Here is an 18,507-nt window from a genome sequence, read left to right on the forward strand (position 1 = left end):
CTGCCAGGTGCCAAGGTCATTAACTGTAGCCCAGTTCTATTCAGAGTTTTGCAAATGTTTTCCACAGGTTGGTCTGTGTTTTCTCGAATCTAAAACATATACCCTGTGGGAAAATAACAATTATTGGGGTTTTTTTCTGGATAAAATCATTCCTTACTGAAAGTTTCAAGACCTTGTGAAAGAATACAGAAAAACTCGTGGAAGCAAGAACGTGCAAACACTGTGGTCTGTATCCTTCAAGCCTTCCTTGTGAGAGAGGGGGAGATTGTTTAGTAAAAGTATCTCACTACCAGTAGGTCATAACTAATATTAGTGCTAGTGATATATTAATATCTTCTGGTTGTTTATATGTATTTATTCTGTACTTGTATGTGCATTCCTTTGAAATGCCTGCAAGTCAGCCCAATGGAATACCTCCAGTAATAAAGAAAACCAATAAAATTCACTTAAGCCAATTTAAAAAAAAAAGGAAAGAAGAGAATACCTTTCCATTAAGGCTGAGACGTACCATTTAGAGCTGGGAGGAGCATATGCAGTGTGTGGGGAGGTGCCCTGCCTGGGGTCCCACAGCTAGTGTGTGGTGGAGTTGTAACCAGGACTTAATCCAGATCTCATTCTACCTCCCTAAAGGGACTCTTTATAAATCAGGTAGAGAGGAAAAATCCTAAGGCAGGAGGTGATCCATTTTTTTCTAACCTCCTTCAGTAATCCGAAGGAAGGCGCCATTATTGCAGCAAAGTAGAAGTATGAGGATATTTCCAACCGTAAGGCCTGTGAGACTTGGGCAAGTAAACTGAAAGGATCAGGAAATCTCTCTCTCTCTCTCTCTCTCTCTCTCTCTCTCTCTCTCTCTCTCTCTCTCGGCAAATTTAAGAACACACTGGTACCTGTCTTTCTGGTTTGGCAGAGATTTAGTTTTGCACTCAAAAGAATAGTTTCTAAACTCATAATTAACAAGTTTAGAAAGGACCTAATATATCACTGAAAATTGTTTTATAACCTTGCCCACTTATAGATGTTTGGAATTAGGACCAGAGTACAGTTTGATACTAAAATACTTGTTTTCTCTTTATCCAGTGATAATGTATCCATGAAATACAAAAGGAATGGTGCAAAAAAAATCTTTAGACTTGGATGTGAACCGCATATTTTGTATGATTTGTTTTATGTTGTATAAACAAATCATCTACCATTCTGCTTCTTCTCCACCTGAACCATGTTCGTGATCTGACAGCAGTCCATCTTTTTCTGCATACCTTAGGCACATACATCTTGTTTTATTAAGAGCTACTCCTTCCAGATCCCTCCCCTGACATACCCAACCACGAGTGATGGAGTGAGGATATGGGCCTTGCAAATGACTTGGTAGTTTTTAAATTTATAGATTTGATGCTTCGTCCCCGAATAACCAGACTAAATTCAACTAGATTGAAAATAACTGAATGTCCTGTTTTCCAAGCAGCTTTCTCTTAAGGTGTTTCCATCTTTTGACATTAAGATTGTTTATGTACAGGCCTGCCTCCTTTATACTGGTATAACCTGCATTTTGGAATTCAGCAACCATGTAGGGACATTGTGAACAGTCAGGCCACCATCACAGAGGGTGTTGATTGACATGGAAGATGTCAGGCAAACATGGAAAAGGGCTGAGGTCTGAAGAGAGGAGGGAAGGGGGCGTCCAGATACCTTCTCGTTAGTGTGTGCTTCGTATCCGTCCGGTATACATTCAGTTTTCAAAAAACTTCTGATGTGAACGTGGTTAGATTTTTCATGTTAATTCTGTATCACATAGCAGTTTTGAAAAGATGTGTCACTGAATTTTGAGATCATAGGGCCAAGAGCCTTATGTAAAGTAGAGCGATGTTTATTATTATTTTGGAAATAATGGAACAGCCTCAATTATTGGCAGATGCCTGAGGACGGTGTACATTCATTGTGACCAGTTAATAAGCTCCTGAGTCTGACTCTGCAGATTTGCAGGCATCAATATTCTGAAGAGGATTTTTTTTTAATTGGGCCCATTCATAAGTTTTAAGAAAAATCTGAGTGGAATAAGGCAGCTTAGTAAATAGTGATTGTGAACTTTAGAAAAAAGCAAAACAGCTGCCTCCTTCTCACAATGCCTGCCATTATCTGAGTTAGAAACTGTGGGTATTTTTGCATGTTAAACCTACACAAAGTAACCTAGCTTTGCTGCTTTCTTTCTCTAATTGCTCACTGCACCAAATGACCCATGTGGAAATGGGGAAAGGAGCTTTTGCTTGAAAGACGTACAGACTTACAGCCTGAATTCAGATCACTGTGATTGCTTAAACCCCAGAGCATTTTGTTGTCCTTTGCCTCTTATAAATGTGCAATGATCAGAAGGTGCTAAAGTGTGTATTTCACTGGGTCTGGGCATCCCAGGCACTCTCTGGCAGTTCTAATTGCCTTCCTTATTTTATTGGGCCTTCATAACCCTCCAATATAAAGGCACATGGGTGCAATTAAAATAAACAGTTCATTGGGTCATTAGGGATCAGCCTGGGAGAAAAGTAACACCTATTAATTTCTTTTAAAGAACTAGAAGGAAACCTCCCCCACGGAAGTGAGATTTGTTTACGGTGGGAAAATATGGGCTGGGTTATGAATAATGTGAAGAAAAATGGAAGGAAATTGCTAATCAAAAGAAAGCAAGCACTAAGACCCTCGCCAGGGGAAGGGAGTAAGAGGATGTCCTGGAGGTTAAAGTTTGCTTATCACTCTGTCTTTCTTAAACCTCTGCTTCCACGCAAGAGAAACTTTCTAGATAAGTACAAAAGCAGTTTGTCAGACATGGGAGAAACGTTTAAATAGTAAGTGAAAACCCACCACTTATTGACTGTTGTGGTATTTGAGCCGATATTGGTGAAATCCCATGAATATTTTGAGTGACTGAGCCCAAATTGTGTACAAGCACGAGGGATGTAACAGGGCAACCGCAAGTGTAGGCTCTGGGGTCAGACCACCATGGTTTGAATCTCAGACCCGACATTTACAAGCTGGGTAACCTCTGGTGAGTCAGTTAACCTCTCTCTGCCTTGGCTTCCTCGGCTGTAAATGGGATTAGTAGTAATACCCACATTATGCCCTTTTATCCTGACAGCAACTGTATATTCTTGCATGTTCAAGCACTTAGAACAGTGTGTTCAGTAGAATGTTGGCAGTTACTGTTTTACAGTGTGTTTTTCAGGAATATTTAGAGATTAGCCAATTAAAATGTTTTTCACCAACTTGTAGGAAGTTTCTGAAATACTAGTTCAACTATACTAGGAATTAGAGTAGCTGGGGTTGATGGTTGGACTCCAGGGGTGATGCGTATTAGAATATTTCCCAGGATGCAGTTAAGGATGCTAACACTCTCTACAATTCATTTGAAGTTATTTTTTTGCTACTTGTATGAGTAGTAAACAAATTTATTAAAATTTGGTATAGGCAGCTTGCTGTCCACGTTACTCACATGTGAAATAAGCCGTTTCATGGTCTGTTAGAAATACTCACATTAAGTAGTTGTTTGAAAGAGTCACAGACCTAAATAAAAACACCTTGCTTGACTGTAAATTGCTTCATGTAGACCCTGGGACTACTCCTTTCATTTTTGGACATTAAATATTTTCTAATTTAATAAAAAAACCTTTCAAAGGACAGAGGGAAATTTCTGCTTAAAGTCTTGTTTTCTTTTAGCAGAGCAAATATTTGCCTTGGTTCAAGAAATAGTGTTTGAGTTTCAGCTTTGAGTTTTGGCAATTTGGATAGTGTCATCATACTGGTTTTCACTGGATGCTTTTTTTTTTCTTCCAGAAAGTATCATCATACTGGTTTTCATTGGATGCTTTTTGTTTTTTTTCTTCCAGAAAGGGAGACTTATTATTAAACTAATATTAACACCAGCAATCTGCCTTTCTTTATGAGGACTGTCGTATAAATCCTAAAAATATCCTGAACACAAACAAGAGGGGTGGGGGCATCACTTTATTTTTTTCAGGGACCAGTAGAAGAAAAACAGTTCCTGTTAAATTTTATTCTTGATATCTTGCAGCATTTGCACTCTGGTAGAAAGGGCTGGACTATTTTTTCTCAGTTTTGTGCTGAGTGCATCACATAGTAGAGCTTTACCGTGGAGTTCCACCATGTGCGGCTTGAAAGCGAAATGATCAGACTCTTCCACTTGTTTGTTGTGACGATTTCTTTTTCCACATCTGAAGCTGCTGAATTAGTTGATGAGGTTTTTTTTCTTTTTCACATTGATCAGCAATTGCTAATGAGTAGTTCCATTTGAAACTAAGTCATGTAACAATTATTGAACCAGATGAAGATAGAGTTTTTCAAGTGGCTTATCAAGATTCCTTCTGGAGTCCACATTGTTCTGACTTGTCCCCGTAGCAGCAAAAGTAATGAATTAGTGGCAGAATATTTATTAACACTGCTACGTGCAAATCACGAGGCGGCTTCAGAAAACAATGCATGCTGTTATGGGAAACATAGGAAAGAGAAAGACTTTTGCTTGAATATATAAACGTGCGGAGTCATTTTAGAAGTACTGCCCCTATGGGGGAGCTCGCCCACTCTGACGACTGAAGCTCTGCATTTCTGTCTGGAGCAACCTTGCCTGTCAGCGATCCTCTCAGATGTGTGACACTTGGAGGAGGTCCCATGGGATATGTGTCCAGTCCTCACACATGACAGTGTGACGGCTGCCCCAACACCAGGGGAGTCTCAGAGCAGCCTGACTTTGCATGATTTTGGGTTAGATGTTGGTTTATATTCAGATTTTGTTTGGTAGCACTTCTAGAGATGAAGGTCTGTTACACCATATCTTCCTTTTCATATCTTTATGCCATTGGTTTTTAAAGGTAAATGTAGAAGTATTATTTTAACCCCTGTTATACTTCTGCTTTGGCCCATATTTAGATGATTATCTAAATTTTTTCTATCTAAACTTGTTGACTAAAAGAACTTGACCTGCAAATAGCTTTAGTATTCATTTACTCATTCATTACTTAGTAAAGGTGAAAGCAAGTGGGTTCATGATAGGTAGAAAAAAAATGTAAACAAATAATAATTCAGTAATATTAAGAATTTTTCACTTATATAATTGGTAATTTTTTACCTGTGAGATTGGAACCATCACAGTGACTTAATCAGTGCTGTCTTTTGTGCTAGGCTGCCCTGGCAGGTTATGCCCTTATAATTAAGAAAAGTTCACTGATAAGCTTGACAAAGATTATTAAAGAATAAATTATGTACCCCATTTTGATGAGGGGATAGCCAAACTCTGCTCGTGGGAATATGAATCAGTACATCCAGGGCAACTTGGTAGCATAGATCTAAAAGAGAAAATGCAAACAGGACTTACAGATGAGAGGTTACCCACGCAGAGTTATTTTTTTTTCAATTAACTTCTTTTAAGATAACTGTAGATTCACATGCAGCTGTAAAACAGAATACAGAGGTCCCGTTGTACCATTCACCCAGTTTCCCCAGTGGTAGCATCTCGCAAAACTATGGTACAACGTCATCAGCAGGGAATTGACACGGCTGCCATCAAGACAGGGAACGTTTCCGTCACAGGGACCCCTCATGCTGCCCTTTTATAGCCACACCCGTCCCCTCTCCCACCTCTGCCTCTTCCTCAACTCCTGGCCACAAATCTGGTCTCCATTTCTCTAACTTTATTATTTCAAGAATGTTTGAGTACTTTCCAGCCACAGCCAATTTTTCCTCTCCTTCTGGGACTCAGTTACTTGAACTTTCTTTTATTATAGTTCCTCAGGCCCTGGGCTCTGTTCACTTTTTTCAGTCTATTTTCTATTATTCAGGCTGGGTGATTTCTGTGATTCTGTTTTCTGCTTCACTCATTCTTTCCTCTGTCCTCTTCCTTGGTCTCATCCACTGAGTTTTTATTTCAGTTATTACATTTTTAAGTTCTAAAAATTTCCATTTGGTTCTTCTCCATATATTCTGTGTCTTTGCTGAGACTTGCTATTTTGTTGCTGAGGCCTTCTAATTTTTCCCTCATTTCCACTACGTTTGAAATTGCTCATGGAACATTTTTATCATGGCTGCTCTAAAATCTGCCAGATAATTCTCACATCATCTTCTAGGTATTAGCCTCTGCTGATAATCCTCTTTAATTCGGTTTGAGTTCTTCTGGGTTCTCGGTGTTGTGTGTCTTGGGTCTTCATTAAGCCTTCTGTTTTAGCCGGCTTTCCTGACACCGCTCTGGCAGAGGCAGCAGGGATGCTGCCAGGTGGAGGGAGATCCCAGGTCCCCCAGGCAGCCTCGTGGGACACCTAAGGGTGGGGGGGGGGGGGGCGGGAGCCGCTCACTGCTGGGTGGGAGTGGGAGTTCCAGCTCCCTGACACCATGGTGAAAATCCTGACTGTCCACAGGCTTTCCCTGATGCCACCCTGAGGAGAGGGGGAGGTCCAGGCTCCCCATGTGGTCTCCACTGACCCGGGAGCAGGGGCCTGTGGTCGCCTGTGGGAGTGAAAGTTCCAGCTCCCGACTTCGCTGACATCACCCTGGCAGCGGTGTCGGGCCCAGGCTCAGGAGGGTGGAAATCTGGGCTCCGCATTCAGCCTTGCTTGGCAGCAGTGGGGGGAGGCCAAGGCTTTTTTTCTGTGTTGTTTGGTTGGAGTAGAATGGTTATTGTCTATACGTTTTCTGTCTTGCAAGGCCGACCCTTTCCTGCTCCTTTGACTGGAGACAGGTTTTCCTGGGGCTTTTTCTGCACCTCTGGGTGCTCCTGGGCAGTTTCTCCAGCATCCAGTCCAGGGTATGGGAAGCCAAAGAAAACCCAGGGAACTCACCCCCGTGCTTCTCCTCGGGTCCAAGACTCATAGCAGCTCTGCTTTCTTCTCTCTCCTCCCGGAGCCTCCTTGTATGCGTTGTGTATAATGCCCAGGGCTCTGAGATGTACTTGTGAGATAGGGTAAAAGTAGGTCTACCCCATCCTCCTGTGAGTCTGCGGAGTGTTGCCTAGTGTCTTAAAAGTATGAACTGTTTTCCAGTTTAGTTCCTTACCTCCACCCTTGTCTCTCCTCCCTTAGTTATCCCCTGACCCCAATCTGGATTTCCAAGTGCTCTTGAAACATTAGAGGTTCTGGCAGTATTGGACTTGAAAATCACAACGTCCACCCCCCTTCACTTTTCCCACTGAGGCTTTGTTAGTTACCATTTATGGTTGGTGCTGTGGTGTCACTTGCCCTCTGTACTCATTTATGGTAACTGGAAGGCATGGGGTTTATCTGATGCAAGGTATTGAAAATGTTCATGCTCTTTGACTTAGAAGTCAACTTCTAGGAATCTACCCTAAGGAACTAATTAGAGATGCCAACAGAGATTTATATACAAGGATATTCGTTACAGGCTTGTTTATATAATAGTGAAAAAATGCAGAGAACCTAAGTGAAAATATCCAGGTATGCTAGAATACAATGATGGTATTTTAAAAATCACATTTATATGACATGGGAAATGTTCATGATAAATGAAAAAGCGGGATATGAAACTGTTTATACAGTATTATCCCAGAGCTTTCTAAGTCTCAACTTCTGGAAGAAAATTCACTAAAATACCAACGGTATTAACTCCAGCTTTTAATTTTCTTCTGTATATTTTTCCATACTTCACAAATTTCTACCATGAACTATTGTTATGCTCAAGAAAAGAAAATCTTTTGAAATATTTAAGAATGCTCTTGGGCTTCCCTGGTGGCGCAGTGGTTGAGAGTCTGCCTGCCAATGCAGGGGTCACGGGTTCGTGCCCCGGTCCGGGAAGATCCCACATGCTGCAGAGTGGCTGGGCCCGCGAGCCGTGGCCGCTGAGCCTGAGCGTCTGGAGCCTGTGCTCCACAACGGGAGAGGCCACAACAGTGAGAGGCCCGTGTACCGCAAAAAAAAAAAAAAAAAAAAAAAAAAAAAAAAAAAAAAGAATGCTCTTGAAAATGTTTTCTGCTATTATTAAATGAGATGTAAAAGAATGATACATGAGACATTTGGGGGTATACTCTGCATACATAGAAAGGTATTTCCCATATACACACAGAGTAAATAAATGGGAATATGTCATTCTTTTTGCTAGGGATTTTGTACTTTGATAACAGCATGCTATCTGCATATCATATTAACGTGATAAAGTGAAGGATGAAGTGATTTAAAGATGGTGTCCAGGGCTTCCCTGGTGGCACAGTGGTTGAGAGTCCGCCTGCCAATGCAGGGGACACGGGTTCGTGCCGCGGTCCGGGAAGATCCCACATGCCGTGGAGCGGCTGGGCCCGTGAGCCATGGCCGCTGAGCCTGCGCGTCCGGAGCCTGTGCTCCGCAACGGAAGAGGCCACAACAGTGAGAGGCCCATGTACTGCAAAAAAAAAAAAAAAAAAAGATGGTGTCCAGCTACTGACTTTTATAGCTTCTCAATTTGTATAGTATTCTTTTTCCAGATCTCTTTCCATGTCAGAAAGATGCAGAGTTCCTCATTTTCTTCAGTTATTGCAGTACAGGATCATGAGCACACTATGATTTTTTTTTGTTAATTAATTTTTATTGGAGTATAGCTGCTTTATGATGCTACGTTAGCTTCTACTGCACAGCAAAATGAATCAGCCATACATATACATATATCCCCTCCCTTTTGGATTTCCCTCCCATTTAGGACACCACAGTGCATTAAGTAGAGTTCCCTGTGCTGCACAATTTGTACAGTATTGTTAAAGAGAAAATCCTTACCACCACCAGAGAGAAGGCAGCAGTATTAGCTGTCCTCACATCATTAATGTCGTGTTATGGATCCAGCACATTTTAAGAGGTTGTGTTTACTTTCTCTGTGGAAAGTTCTCCTTTCTTTATAACATCAGTCACTATCATGGATTATTTCAGGTTGCCATGAAGAGACAAGCTCACATTTTCCATTTGTGTGATAAGGGTATTTGAAAGAAATGTAGATAGGTATTTCTCTGGCACCAGTTACAGGAATTTGCTGACCTGATTATTTATCTTTTGTTTAGTTTGACCAAGCGGCTGATGCAGAGTTAGCCTGGATTAGTGAAACAGACAAAAAATTGACATCTCTGGGTGACATCAGGCTTGAGCAAGACCAGACCTCCGCTCAGCTGCAGGTTCAAAAGGTGAAGACACACATTTCCAGTTGCATCTACATGGTTTGTCAGTGTGCTCCAAGGAAATGCACTTGCATGATTGAATGTAACTTGGTCATTTTAACTGCTTTGCCTAATTGTTTCTGTTTTAGTCATACACTCTTTAAAAAAAAAACTTTGTTTTGGTAAATACAGACATTCACCATGGAGATTTTGCGACACAAGGATATTATTGATGAGCTTGTTAAATCTGGACATAAAATCATGAGCACATGCAGCGAAGAGGAAAAGCAGCCGATGAAGGTATGATCTCGTCCACGTGACTGATGTGAGACTTGTGAGCAAACAGCATGTGTGGGGCTTTCACTCTGAGAAAAGCGCTTTTCCTTTATCCACAGCTGCTGTTTAAACAGCTAAGTCATTAGTTTCAAATAAGGCATTTTTCAAGCTTATAGAATGAGAGTGAAAGGAATACTCCTTAAGGGAATCACCCTGGGGGTAATCTTTTTTAATAGACAGAAAAGCAGTTAAGGTTTGAGTCCTTGAGTAACTGGGATACATTAAGCATCCAGTTAATGTTCTCTGTATTATCACTGTTATTATCAGTATAAATTGTTATTCTGTATGTCAGCTGTTGTTTATTGGCTTCAGGAACATTGGGCCGCTGGAGCTGAAATAAAACTCAAAGTATGTGGTTCTCTCTAACTGAAATTCATTCTGTATAAAGTTACAGTAATCTGTATAGGAAAAAAAGGAGCGGAATCATTAAGGAAGTATTCAGTTTATGTAGTTTTAACGATCCTTTACATTGATGGAAAACCAGCCATAAATAAAAATGTTTAGTTCAATTCATATTCAGACATCTGAGAAGCCTAAAGAAATTAATATATATTAATGCTTCTGGTAGGAAAATATCCCATGGCAAAAACAATACATACAAATGTATATGCGTAAGATCACATTTAAAAGACGGTGCAGGGCTTCCCTGGTGGCGCAGAGGTTGAGAGTCCGCCTGCCGATGCAGGGTACACGGGTTCGTGCCCCGGTCCGGGAAGATCCCACGTGCCGCAGAGCGGCTGCGCCCGTGAGCCATGGCCGCTGAGCCTGCGCGTCCGGAGCCTGTGCTCCGCAACGGGAGAGGCCACAACAGTTGAGAGGCCCGCACCGCAAAAAAACAATAAAATAAAATACGGCATTGTTTCTCATCATCAAAAAAAAAAAAAAAATTTTAAAAGACGGTGCATTGTTTTCAAGGTATATATACCATAGGCAAATAGTAGAATGTGCAGTGTATTTTAATACTTAATCTTTTGTTTAAATACTCTACAGTGGCACTTCACTTGTTTATAATTTAATCTTTCCTTTATTATTTTTGTGAAGATTCTGGTGTGAAAAATACAGATGATCATGAGAGAATTTTTGTGTTATTCGGTGGCTTATTGGATTGCTTTATCTTTTGCTTTTGGATTATGAAGAGAATTTGTACCATAATCGAGATCTCTGTGACCACCCCATAACATCAGTGGATAGCATAATGTTCTATTTTGCTCCTCATCTATTTAATTAATTTTGCTGACCAGCAGCTCCTCTTAGAATTTCATTTGTGAAAGAGAGTCCTTATGTTTTAACAGAAAGTAATGTCAGTGTTGCCAGGCTCATGCCAGACCTTTCTCTTACCTAGAAGACCTAGAAGAATGGCTGGAGAATTTTGCTTATTATGTTTGGAGAGCTCAGTGTCTTAGTCATAAAAGCTTGAGGCTTTTTATTTATGTTTTTTTTTGTGGTTTTGTCACCTAATTTTTTTTTTTTTTGAGAAGTTCTCCATGTCATCAAATCCCCTGATTTTTGACAATTGCATAGAAATCCACTGCAGGAATATATCATCCTTTATCAGCCTGATCTCCAGTTGTACTTTCAAGACATTTTTTACATTTCTGCTATTTTCTACATGTGTATATGAAATTTTTTTTATTGTAGTAAGAACACACCATTAGCATACAATGGAATATTATTCAGCCTTGAAAAGGAGGGACTTCCTTATGCAACAACATGGGAGGGCCTTTCTTTAATTTAAAATGAACTTTTATACATAGAAGCAATTAAAATCGAACTAGCCTCTGTTGATTTATTCATTTACCATGCATTGTTGAGTGCTGACTCTGCACCAGGTATATTGTGCTGGACAAGCATTCTGGAGTATGTATATGTGTTCCTTGGCCTGCCTGCCCGGTTAAACACATTTTGTCATCTGATTTTCTAGAAAAAACTGGACAAGGTATTGAAGAACTATGATGCCATCTGCCAGATAAACTCAGAGAGGTATCTGCAGTTAGAACGGGCACAGTCCCTGGTTAACCAGTTCTGGGAAACATATGAAGAACTTTGGCCGTGGCTGACAGACGTACAGAGGATCATCACTCAGCTTCCTGCCCCTGCCCTGGAGTACGAAACCCTGAGGCAACAGCAGGAAGAACATCGTGTAAGCTTGGTGCCAGAGAGAGTGCTGGAGACCCCATGGAAAGAGAATCACGATTTTTAGGGTGTTTCTAATGCAGACACCTTCTGTGATGAGGAAGTTTTAGCGTTCTGGTCTGCACAGTTTGCTTACCTCTGAGTTGCTGCCCTGTTGTCCAGTTTTGCAGTGGGACGACACATGTGGGCAGGCACACTGTGTAGGTCATCATGATGTCACAGCTTTTACCCAGTAGTTTGCAGTGTAAACTGAGTACAGAAACAAAATCATTGTTTTAAAATGTTAGAGAAATAAGCTTTCGAAGTACTTTCAACTGATCATGTTGAATTGCTTTCAGTGTACACGAATTTGACTAATATATAGTGGTTAGAGCCATCCAGAATGTAAGCAAAAGGTAGCAATACATGGAAGCAACATCAAACAGACAAGGACATTGAGCTTGGAGAAAATGTACGCTATAACAAATACGTCAAAATAGCATTGTTGTAAAATCGAATTCTGTGAAAAGGAAAAAATGCTGAAGTTTAAAGACAAATTGTCCCCCCACTTTTTTTTTTCTTTTCCTTTTGTACATGGAAATATTTTGAAGTTCTCTGCTTCTATAAGTTTACATGAGTAAACAAGAGAGTATATTTCCATCTACAAATGTCATGTTTTAAACACATAAAATGGCATTATGAGGCCCTCATTTCAGTAGTCTCCGAAATGTTAATGTAGCTTAAAATTTTGCAAGGGTTTGAGTGAGAGGATTCAAGACTGTCAGAAGAAAGTCTGGAATTCTTGTTATTTATGATCTTGTGAACCTAATTGCTCTCCCAGATCTGTACAAGATGTACCCTGAGACTAATCATTGTGTGTGTGCGTGTGTCAGGTTTAACTCAGGATATATTACATCATTGTTTGAAGTATGTAACATACTTATTAATCTTATTTGTTTACTTTTTTAGTGTATTAACATTGAAGAATATCTCTAAGTATTTGTTTAGAAGAGCTTTAGAGAACACTTTAATGCAAAATGGAAATTTTATGGCGTTCTATCTAAATAATTCAGTGGGAGACTTATAAACTATGTATAATTAAATTTAATTTTAGTAGAAAGGTTATTTTGGGGAGAAATCCTGATGCCTACCCACTGAATGATTTTTAGTATAAAATGTTTCATGGATTTCTTCTACTCTGAAGTGAGATCTGAATAGCTGTTTTCTAGCATAACATCACATAGGACGAAAAGGATCATTATTGAATGGAAAATTTCAAAATTGCGTTAATTTTCTTGTTTGGCATCATCTTTCAGTTCTCAAAACAAATGTATGATCTTTATTTAGAAAGGGAGCTTCAAAACTTCATAGCCAAGTCTTCAAATTGTTCAAGCTAAATTTTACAGAATATTTGCAGCATTTCTTCTGCAACTCTACAGCATCATCCTCTTCACTGTTCTTGGGAACATCTTCTAGTTCATTCTAGCCAGGAATGAAAAATGGCCCCGAGAGCCGTGTTATAAATAAATGGTAGATCTCTTTTAAGTTTACATTAAGTATCTCCAGCATAAGTGGACTCTTAGGATAGCTGCCAAGAATCATTTTGTTACCTATGAGGCAAAAGACATCTCCTGCTGGGCCCTTTCTCCATGTGCACACATCCCCAAGTAGGTATCCCGTGGCTTTTTTCTTGTCTGTCATGGAATGGTCTTAGGAAGGCTCATCTGGCTACCTCCCAGCAAAGGTGTCTCATGGTGATGCTGCACAGGTGAGATCTACTTAGACTCCGGGCCACTCAAGAACTTTCAGCAGAGATTCCTTACTTTACTGAGAGTCTCTTGGTAATCAAAGTGTGAGCTTGTTTTCAAACATGCCTTCGAGAATATTGAAGCCAGAGCTCGTGTGACACGTTTCTTCTCCATGAGATTGCATGGTGGCTGGTCTTACTGTCACCACCTCCATTCTGTAAAACAGCATGAAGATACCAAACAATGTAAAACACAAGTAGGAAATCACAGCCTGGACCGCCCAGGGGCTGTGAAGAGCGTGTTAGATTCAGTAGACGTTCCTCCTATTTTTTTTTTTACAAATTGAATTTGTGTTTATTTAGCTCTTTTCCAAAAGAGTTTTGAGACCGTCTTCAGAAAAACTTCAAAAATAAGGATAGTACACTGGGGATTGTTCGTGATGTAATGAACCAGTTTTCTCAACCACTTTGGAAATAATTTATATGACTGATTTTAGTGGCACTTTTAATAAAAATCCAGGTATGTGGCCGTCCTGGTGATTCTGCTTGATGAATGATGGAAGTTAAAATATTTACAGGGAAAGATCGCTTTCCTCTAGACTGTCTTTCCTGAATATAATTTCTCTCAGAGAGGCTTTTCTTAGGGGCTGGATAGCAAACAGTTTGGAGACACATCTTCTGGTGAGGACAAGAAACTGCTGATTAGGGAACCTCGTGAATAATGGAGTACAGTAGAGGGCACCTCAATGCTGCACGGAGGTCTGCCCCAGAGAAACCTGCAGGCAGTCACGGGAGACCCTGGATTCCGTGGAGTGTAAAGATTCCAGATTGATCCATTTCCCTAGAAGGAATGGGGCTCCACCTGGATTCCACGCCCCCTCATTAGCACCAGTATCATTGTATCTCTTGATTAGATGATACTGTATTATGCATAAATATTCATAGGTCACATATTTTTCCTTAAATACACTTTATAGAGAATGCTCAGTATACAGCTGTGTATTTGATGGATTGATTATCCTTGCAGCCATTAACATTTAAAAATAAATACAGATAGATTTGTTTATGTTTATATATCATACATATCATATATGTACATAGAACAGACTCACAGATATATAATGTAATATATATGGACGTATTTTGTATTGGTTTACATATAATGTAATGACAATCCCTTGGGGGCTTAAATCCCCCTAACTTAGCTTTATCTGTCATTGTGCTCTCTCATCATTGTGTCTACCTTCTACTGTGCTTTTTTCCTCTTCTTTTCTTCCTCTCCCTCCCTCTCCCTTCCTTCCTTTTGAATAATTCTTGTATGTATCATGAGTGTGCAGAAAGGAATACAGAGAGTTATGGCTCGGTCTCTGTAGGTTGGGAGGTAGTGAGTTCATAATCCTTTCGTGTAATATGACCCTTGGCTAATACTCTCGTCAGACTGTACGCTCTCGGTAGGAAAGGCGTAATGAAACTGGGATTCATTATTTCACTCATCCAGCATTTTTGCCTGTGCCCTGAAAAGGACTTTGACATGACCAGACTGTTGTTTAATCTTTGTGTCAGGGGATCTCTCCCTGGCAGAGGGTTGTACGTTCAGTGCCTTGTGACGGGAGGGTGTTTGTGTGGAGTTTCTTGCCAGCTGGATGCGCTGCGGATGTTGACAGCTGTACTGTGGAGGTGTGCCTCTGAGAAACTGAGACGCTGTTTGCTTTGTTATAGCAACTGCGAGAGTTGATAGCCGAACACAAGCCGCATATAGATAAGATGAACAAAACTGGGCCGCAGTTACTGGAATTGAGCCCGAGGGAAGGCTTTTCTATCCAAGAGAAGTACGTGGCTGCTGACACTCTCTACAGTCAAATTAAAGAAGATGTCAAAAAGCGGGCTGTGGCGCTGGATGAAGCCATTTCTCAGTCTGCTCAGGTAATGCTTTGCGCCAGCAGGTGCGATGGTCTCCCCAACAGCAGAGTGTGGAAAGACATTTCCCGGGTCTGCTGATTCAATTGCAGCTAAAATTGTTTCACTGCATTAACTCTGAGTATTGACGTTTTGGTCTCTGAGGTGATATTTGCCAGTGTCCGATCCTTATATTTCTCCGCCTGCTTATATATAAATAAAACGTAATTTTCAATGATTTAAGAAGCATACAGCTGTCATCATTGTCCAGATACCTAAATAAGTGCCCATCCAGAGTAGAATGCAGTGTTTGCCATTGGAAGAGATGAAAGAAAGTGTTACTATCATCATTAATGAAACATTCCCAAGACGGCAATAGAAGGAAGACTATGAATGCTAGGCTGAATAAGAAGGAAAACATTTGCAGTTGGAAATGGATTTTTTTTTTTCGTTTTGAAAATACCTTTTTCAAGAAGTTGATTTGCAGTTACCTACAGATTTTCCGTTTTGAAGGTTTTGGTTTTTATCGTTAGATACACTGGCATGAGAGCGGTCCGTTTTCTGTAATCCTGACCGATGATTCCCTTAATGTTGAGGATAGTGTGGAATCTATAAATGAACAAGTGTTCGTAACTTTGCTTCATTGTCTGTGGTGCCTTTGCAAGTGGAAATTTAAAATTCTTTCATGGATCTGACTATGTGTTTGGCCAGGAATTAAATATAAACTTCCATTACAACATCAGGAAGGTTTCTGTTTTTTTTTAATTTTTTTAACATTTTTTAGTTCAGGAAACTCGTAACTTAAGAGTTAACTTCATCTCATCAAAACTGCCCATGAATTTTACATTTAATAATATAACTTTTCGAGGATGCCAAGATAATCAGTAAAAGTGAATAAAACTATCAGTGTTGACAAACACCCAGATTATTGAACCTAATTTTCAAAGTTAATTTGAATTATGGTAAAATGAAGCACTAGTAAAATGCTGCTGTCAAGTGGTCCAATTATATATTAACATATACAGTTTCTTAATGAATTTACTCAGTTATTTGCAAGAAGCAGTCCCATCCCCATAAGCAGTGTGACACATAGAGGTGCCTATGAGTTGTGATTTTAGGAATGTCTTCACACACCAGCTGGATATAACTCTTTGGATGGATGTGTTAACAGAAAGGCCAAGGTTTCATTCTTGACTGTGACATTAGATAGGTGTGTTATCATTTTAAATCCCACCCTTGGCATCACAGGTCTTTTTCTCCATAAATGGCCCTTCTCTTTTACTCCCAGTTCCACGACAAGATCGACCAGATCCTGGAGAGCCTGGAGCGTGTGGTGGAGCGTCTGCGGCAGCCGCCTTCCATCTCAGCAGAGGTGGAAAAGATCAAGGAGCAGGTCAGTGAGAATAAGAACGTGGCGGTGGACATGGAGAAGCTGCAGCCTCTGTACGAGACCCTCAGGCAGAGGGGAGAGGAGATGATCGCTCGGTCCCAGGGCACTGACAAGGACATATCTGCCAAAGGTAATCCTTTCAGGTTGAGGGAACCACTGAACTTTACTCAAAATAATTGTGAATGTTCCTTGACAGTCCAGTTGCATATCAACATGCCAGGTTTTAGAAAAGGTATTGCAGATGTGACATGTTTGGGGTGGAAGGGCTGTGCACACCAGTCCCTTGTTAATGTCTTCCTGTGTTTGTGAAATCAGTTGAGTAACTACAACATGTGCCATGATACAAAAACCATATGTTCTCCGGGCCCTTTAAATCAGTTGGTTAAGCATAATGCTAATAAGACCAAACCTAGGGGTATTTTTTCCTCTGACTACACTACTTTATGTCATGAGTACTCTGTCCCATAGCCACAGAAATGGCAACCAGGCCCCTAGCCAAGCACCTTAAATGTCTGAGCTGGGGTCAAAAGGAAGGGCCTGTGCAGAGGTCAGTGGAAATTCACGGTAAGAGGACTCTAGAAGTAAGCCCAAAATGTGTATCCTACTTTGTTGTGTTCCTGAGACTAAGCAGATATCTCTATTCTTGATTTGGAGAGCGTAAAGAATATACTAAGGCCAGCTTTGGTGAACTCAGGTCTCCCCTGAGTTCACATGCCTCTGAGCATTGTCTTTTGTCAGGAAACCTTGGTTCCGGAGGAGCAGGAAACCCTCAGGTCCTGTATTTGCCTGGAAATTTGCACCATTGGGCCCAGTGATACCCAGTAGACTAGGTTCAACCCAAATTTGGTCCAGGTTTAGATCCTTGGAAAATTGAATGATTGTTCCTGGGTGAATGAGAACGTTGTGCTTTATTGCTTAAAGGGTGTGTCTTTTTGATATTGTTCTGCTCTGTAGCTGTTCAGGATAAGCTAGACCAAATGGTTTTCATTTGGGAGAACATACACACACTGGTGGAAGAAAGGGAAGCCAAGCTACTGGATGTGATGGAATTAGCAGAGAAGTTCTGGTGTGATCACATGTCACTGGTGGTCACCACTAAAGATACTCAAGACTTCATCCGGGATCTGGAGGATCCTGGGATCGATCCCTCAGTAGTAAAACAACAGCAGGAAGCAGCAGAGGTAAGCAGAGAATCTCATTTAGAGTTTAAAAAATAGGGCTTCCCTGGTGGCGCAGTGGTTGAGAGTCCGCCTGCCGATGCAGGGGACACGGGTTCGTGCCCCGGTCCGGGAAGATCCCACATGCTGCGAAGCGGCTGGGCCCGTGAGCCATGGCCGCTGAGCCTGCGCGTCCGGAGGCTGTGCTCCGCAACGGGAGAGACCACAACAGGGAGAGGCCCGCGTACCAGAAAAAAAAAAAAAAAAAGTTTAAAAAGTAAGTTGTGGTAGCATGAATGTTGGATTCCTTTGGTATAAATATTTGGAATTACGCTATTAGAATTTATATTTGGTTCTGAAAGTGGAATGCACAGAGATGTAGTAGGGGACAGAGTCCACCCACAGGTTTCCCATGGAGAATGTTTATTTAGAAAGTTTCTCTCCATCCCCATTGTTTCTGCCTCACTTCAGGGCCTCGTCATCTCTCTTTCTTGCCTAGGAAAGTAATCTGAGCGGTACCCCTGCCTGTGGAGTCTCTTTTCCCACCAGCCTCTAACCTTTTTGCCCATTGTCCCTCTAGATCTCCTCTTGCTCTCCTGCTGGTTAAAAGCCCTCAAGGCGTCCACTGCCTACTGCCTAAAGTCCAAACTACCTGAAACACAGTATCAGCCTTTTCCATCCCAGCCTAGCCCAGGCCTGTGTTTCCAAAGTCATTTTTTTTCTACTGCTCCTTTTCCAAGCTCCTTCTCTT

General features: G+C 40.9%; 1 protein-coding gene across 14 annotated transcripts in view; it reads left to right on the top strand.

The window, feature by feature from the left end:
* Window positions 1-18,507, top strand: part of DST (dystonin) — a 508,299-nt gene that overhangs the window by 437,404 nt on the left and 52,388 nt on the right. For all 14 annotated transcript variants that reach the window (XM_032647809.1, XM_032647814.1, XM_032647805.1 and 11 more), the window contains 6 exons: window positions 9,026-9,145; window positions 9,311-9,418; window positions 11,376-11,594; window positions 15,033-15,236; window positions 16,498-16,729; window positions 17,554-17,780. In XM_032647809.1, the coding sequence (XP_032503700.1) occupies window positions 9,026-9,145; window positions 9,311-9,418; window positions 11,376-11,594; window positions 15,033-15,236; window positions 16,498-16,729; window positions 17,554-17,780 (1,110 nt within the window). The remainder of the gene's footprint in view (window positions 1-9,025; window positions 9,146-9,310; window positions 9,419-11,375; window positions 11,595-15,032; window positions 15,237-16,497; window positions 16,730-17,553; window positions 17,781-18,507) is intronic.

The sequence above is a fragment of the Phocoena sinus genome, chromosome 11 (genome assembly GCF_008692025.1).
Source record: "Phocoena sinus isolate mPhoSin1 chromosome 11, mPhoSin1.pri, whole genome shotgun sequence".
Taxonomy (NCBI): Eukaryota; Metazoa; Chordata; class Mammalia; order Artiodactyla; family Phocoenidae; genus Phocoena; species Phocoena sinus.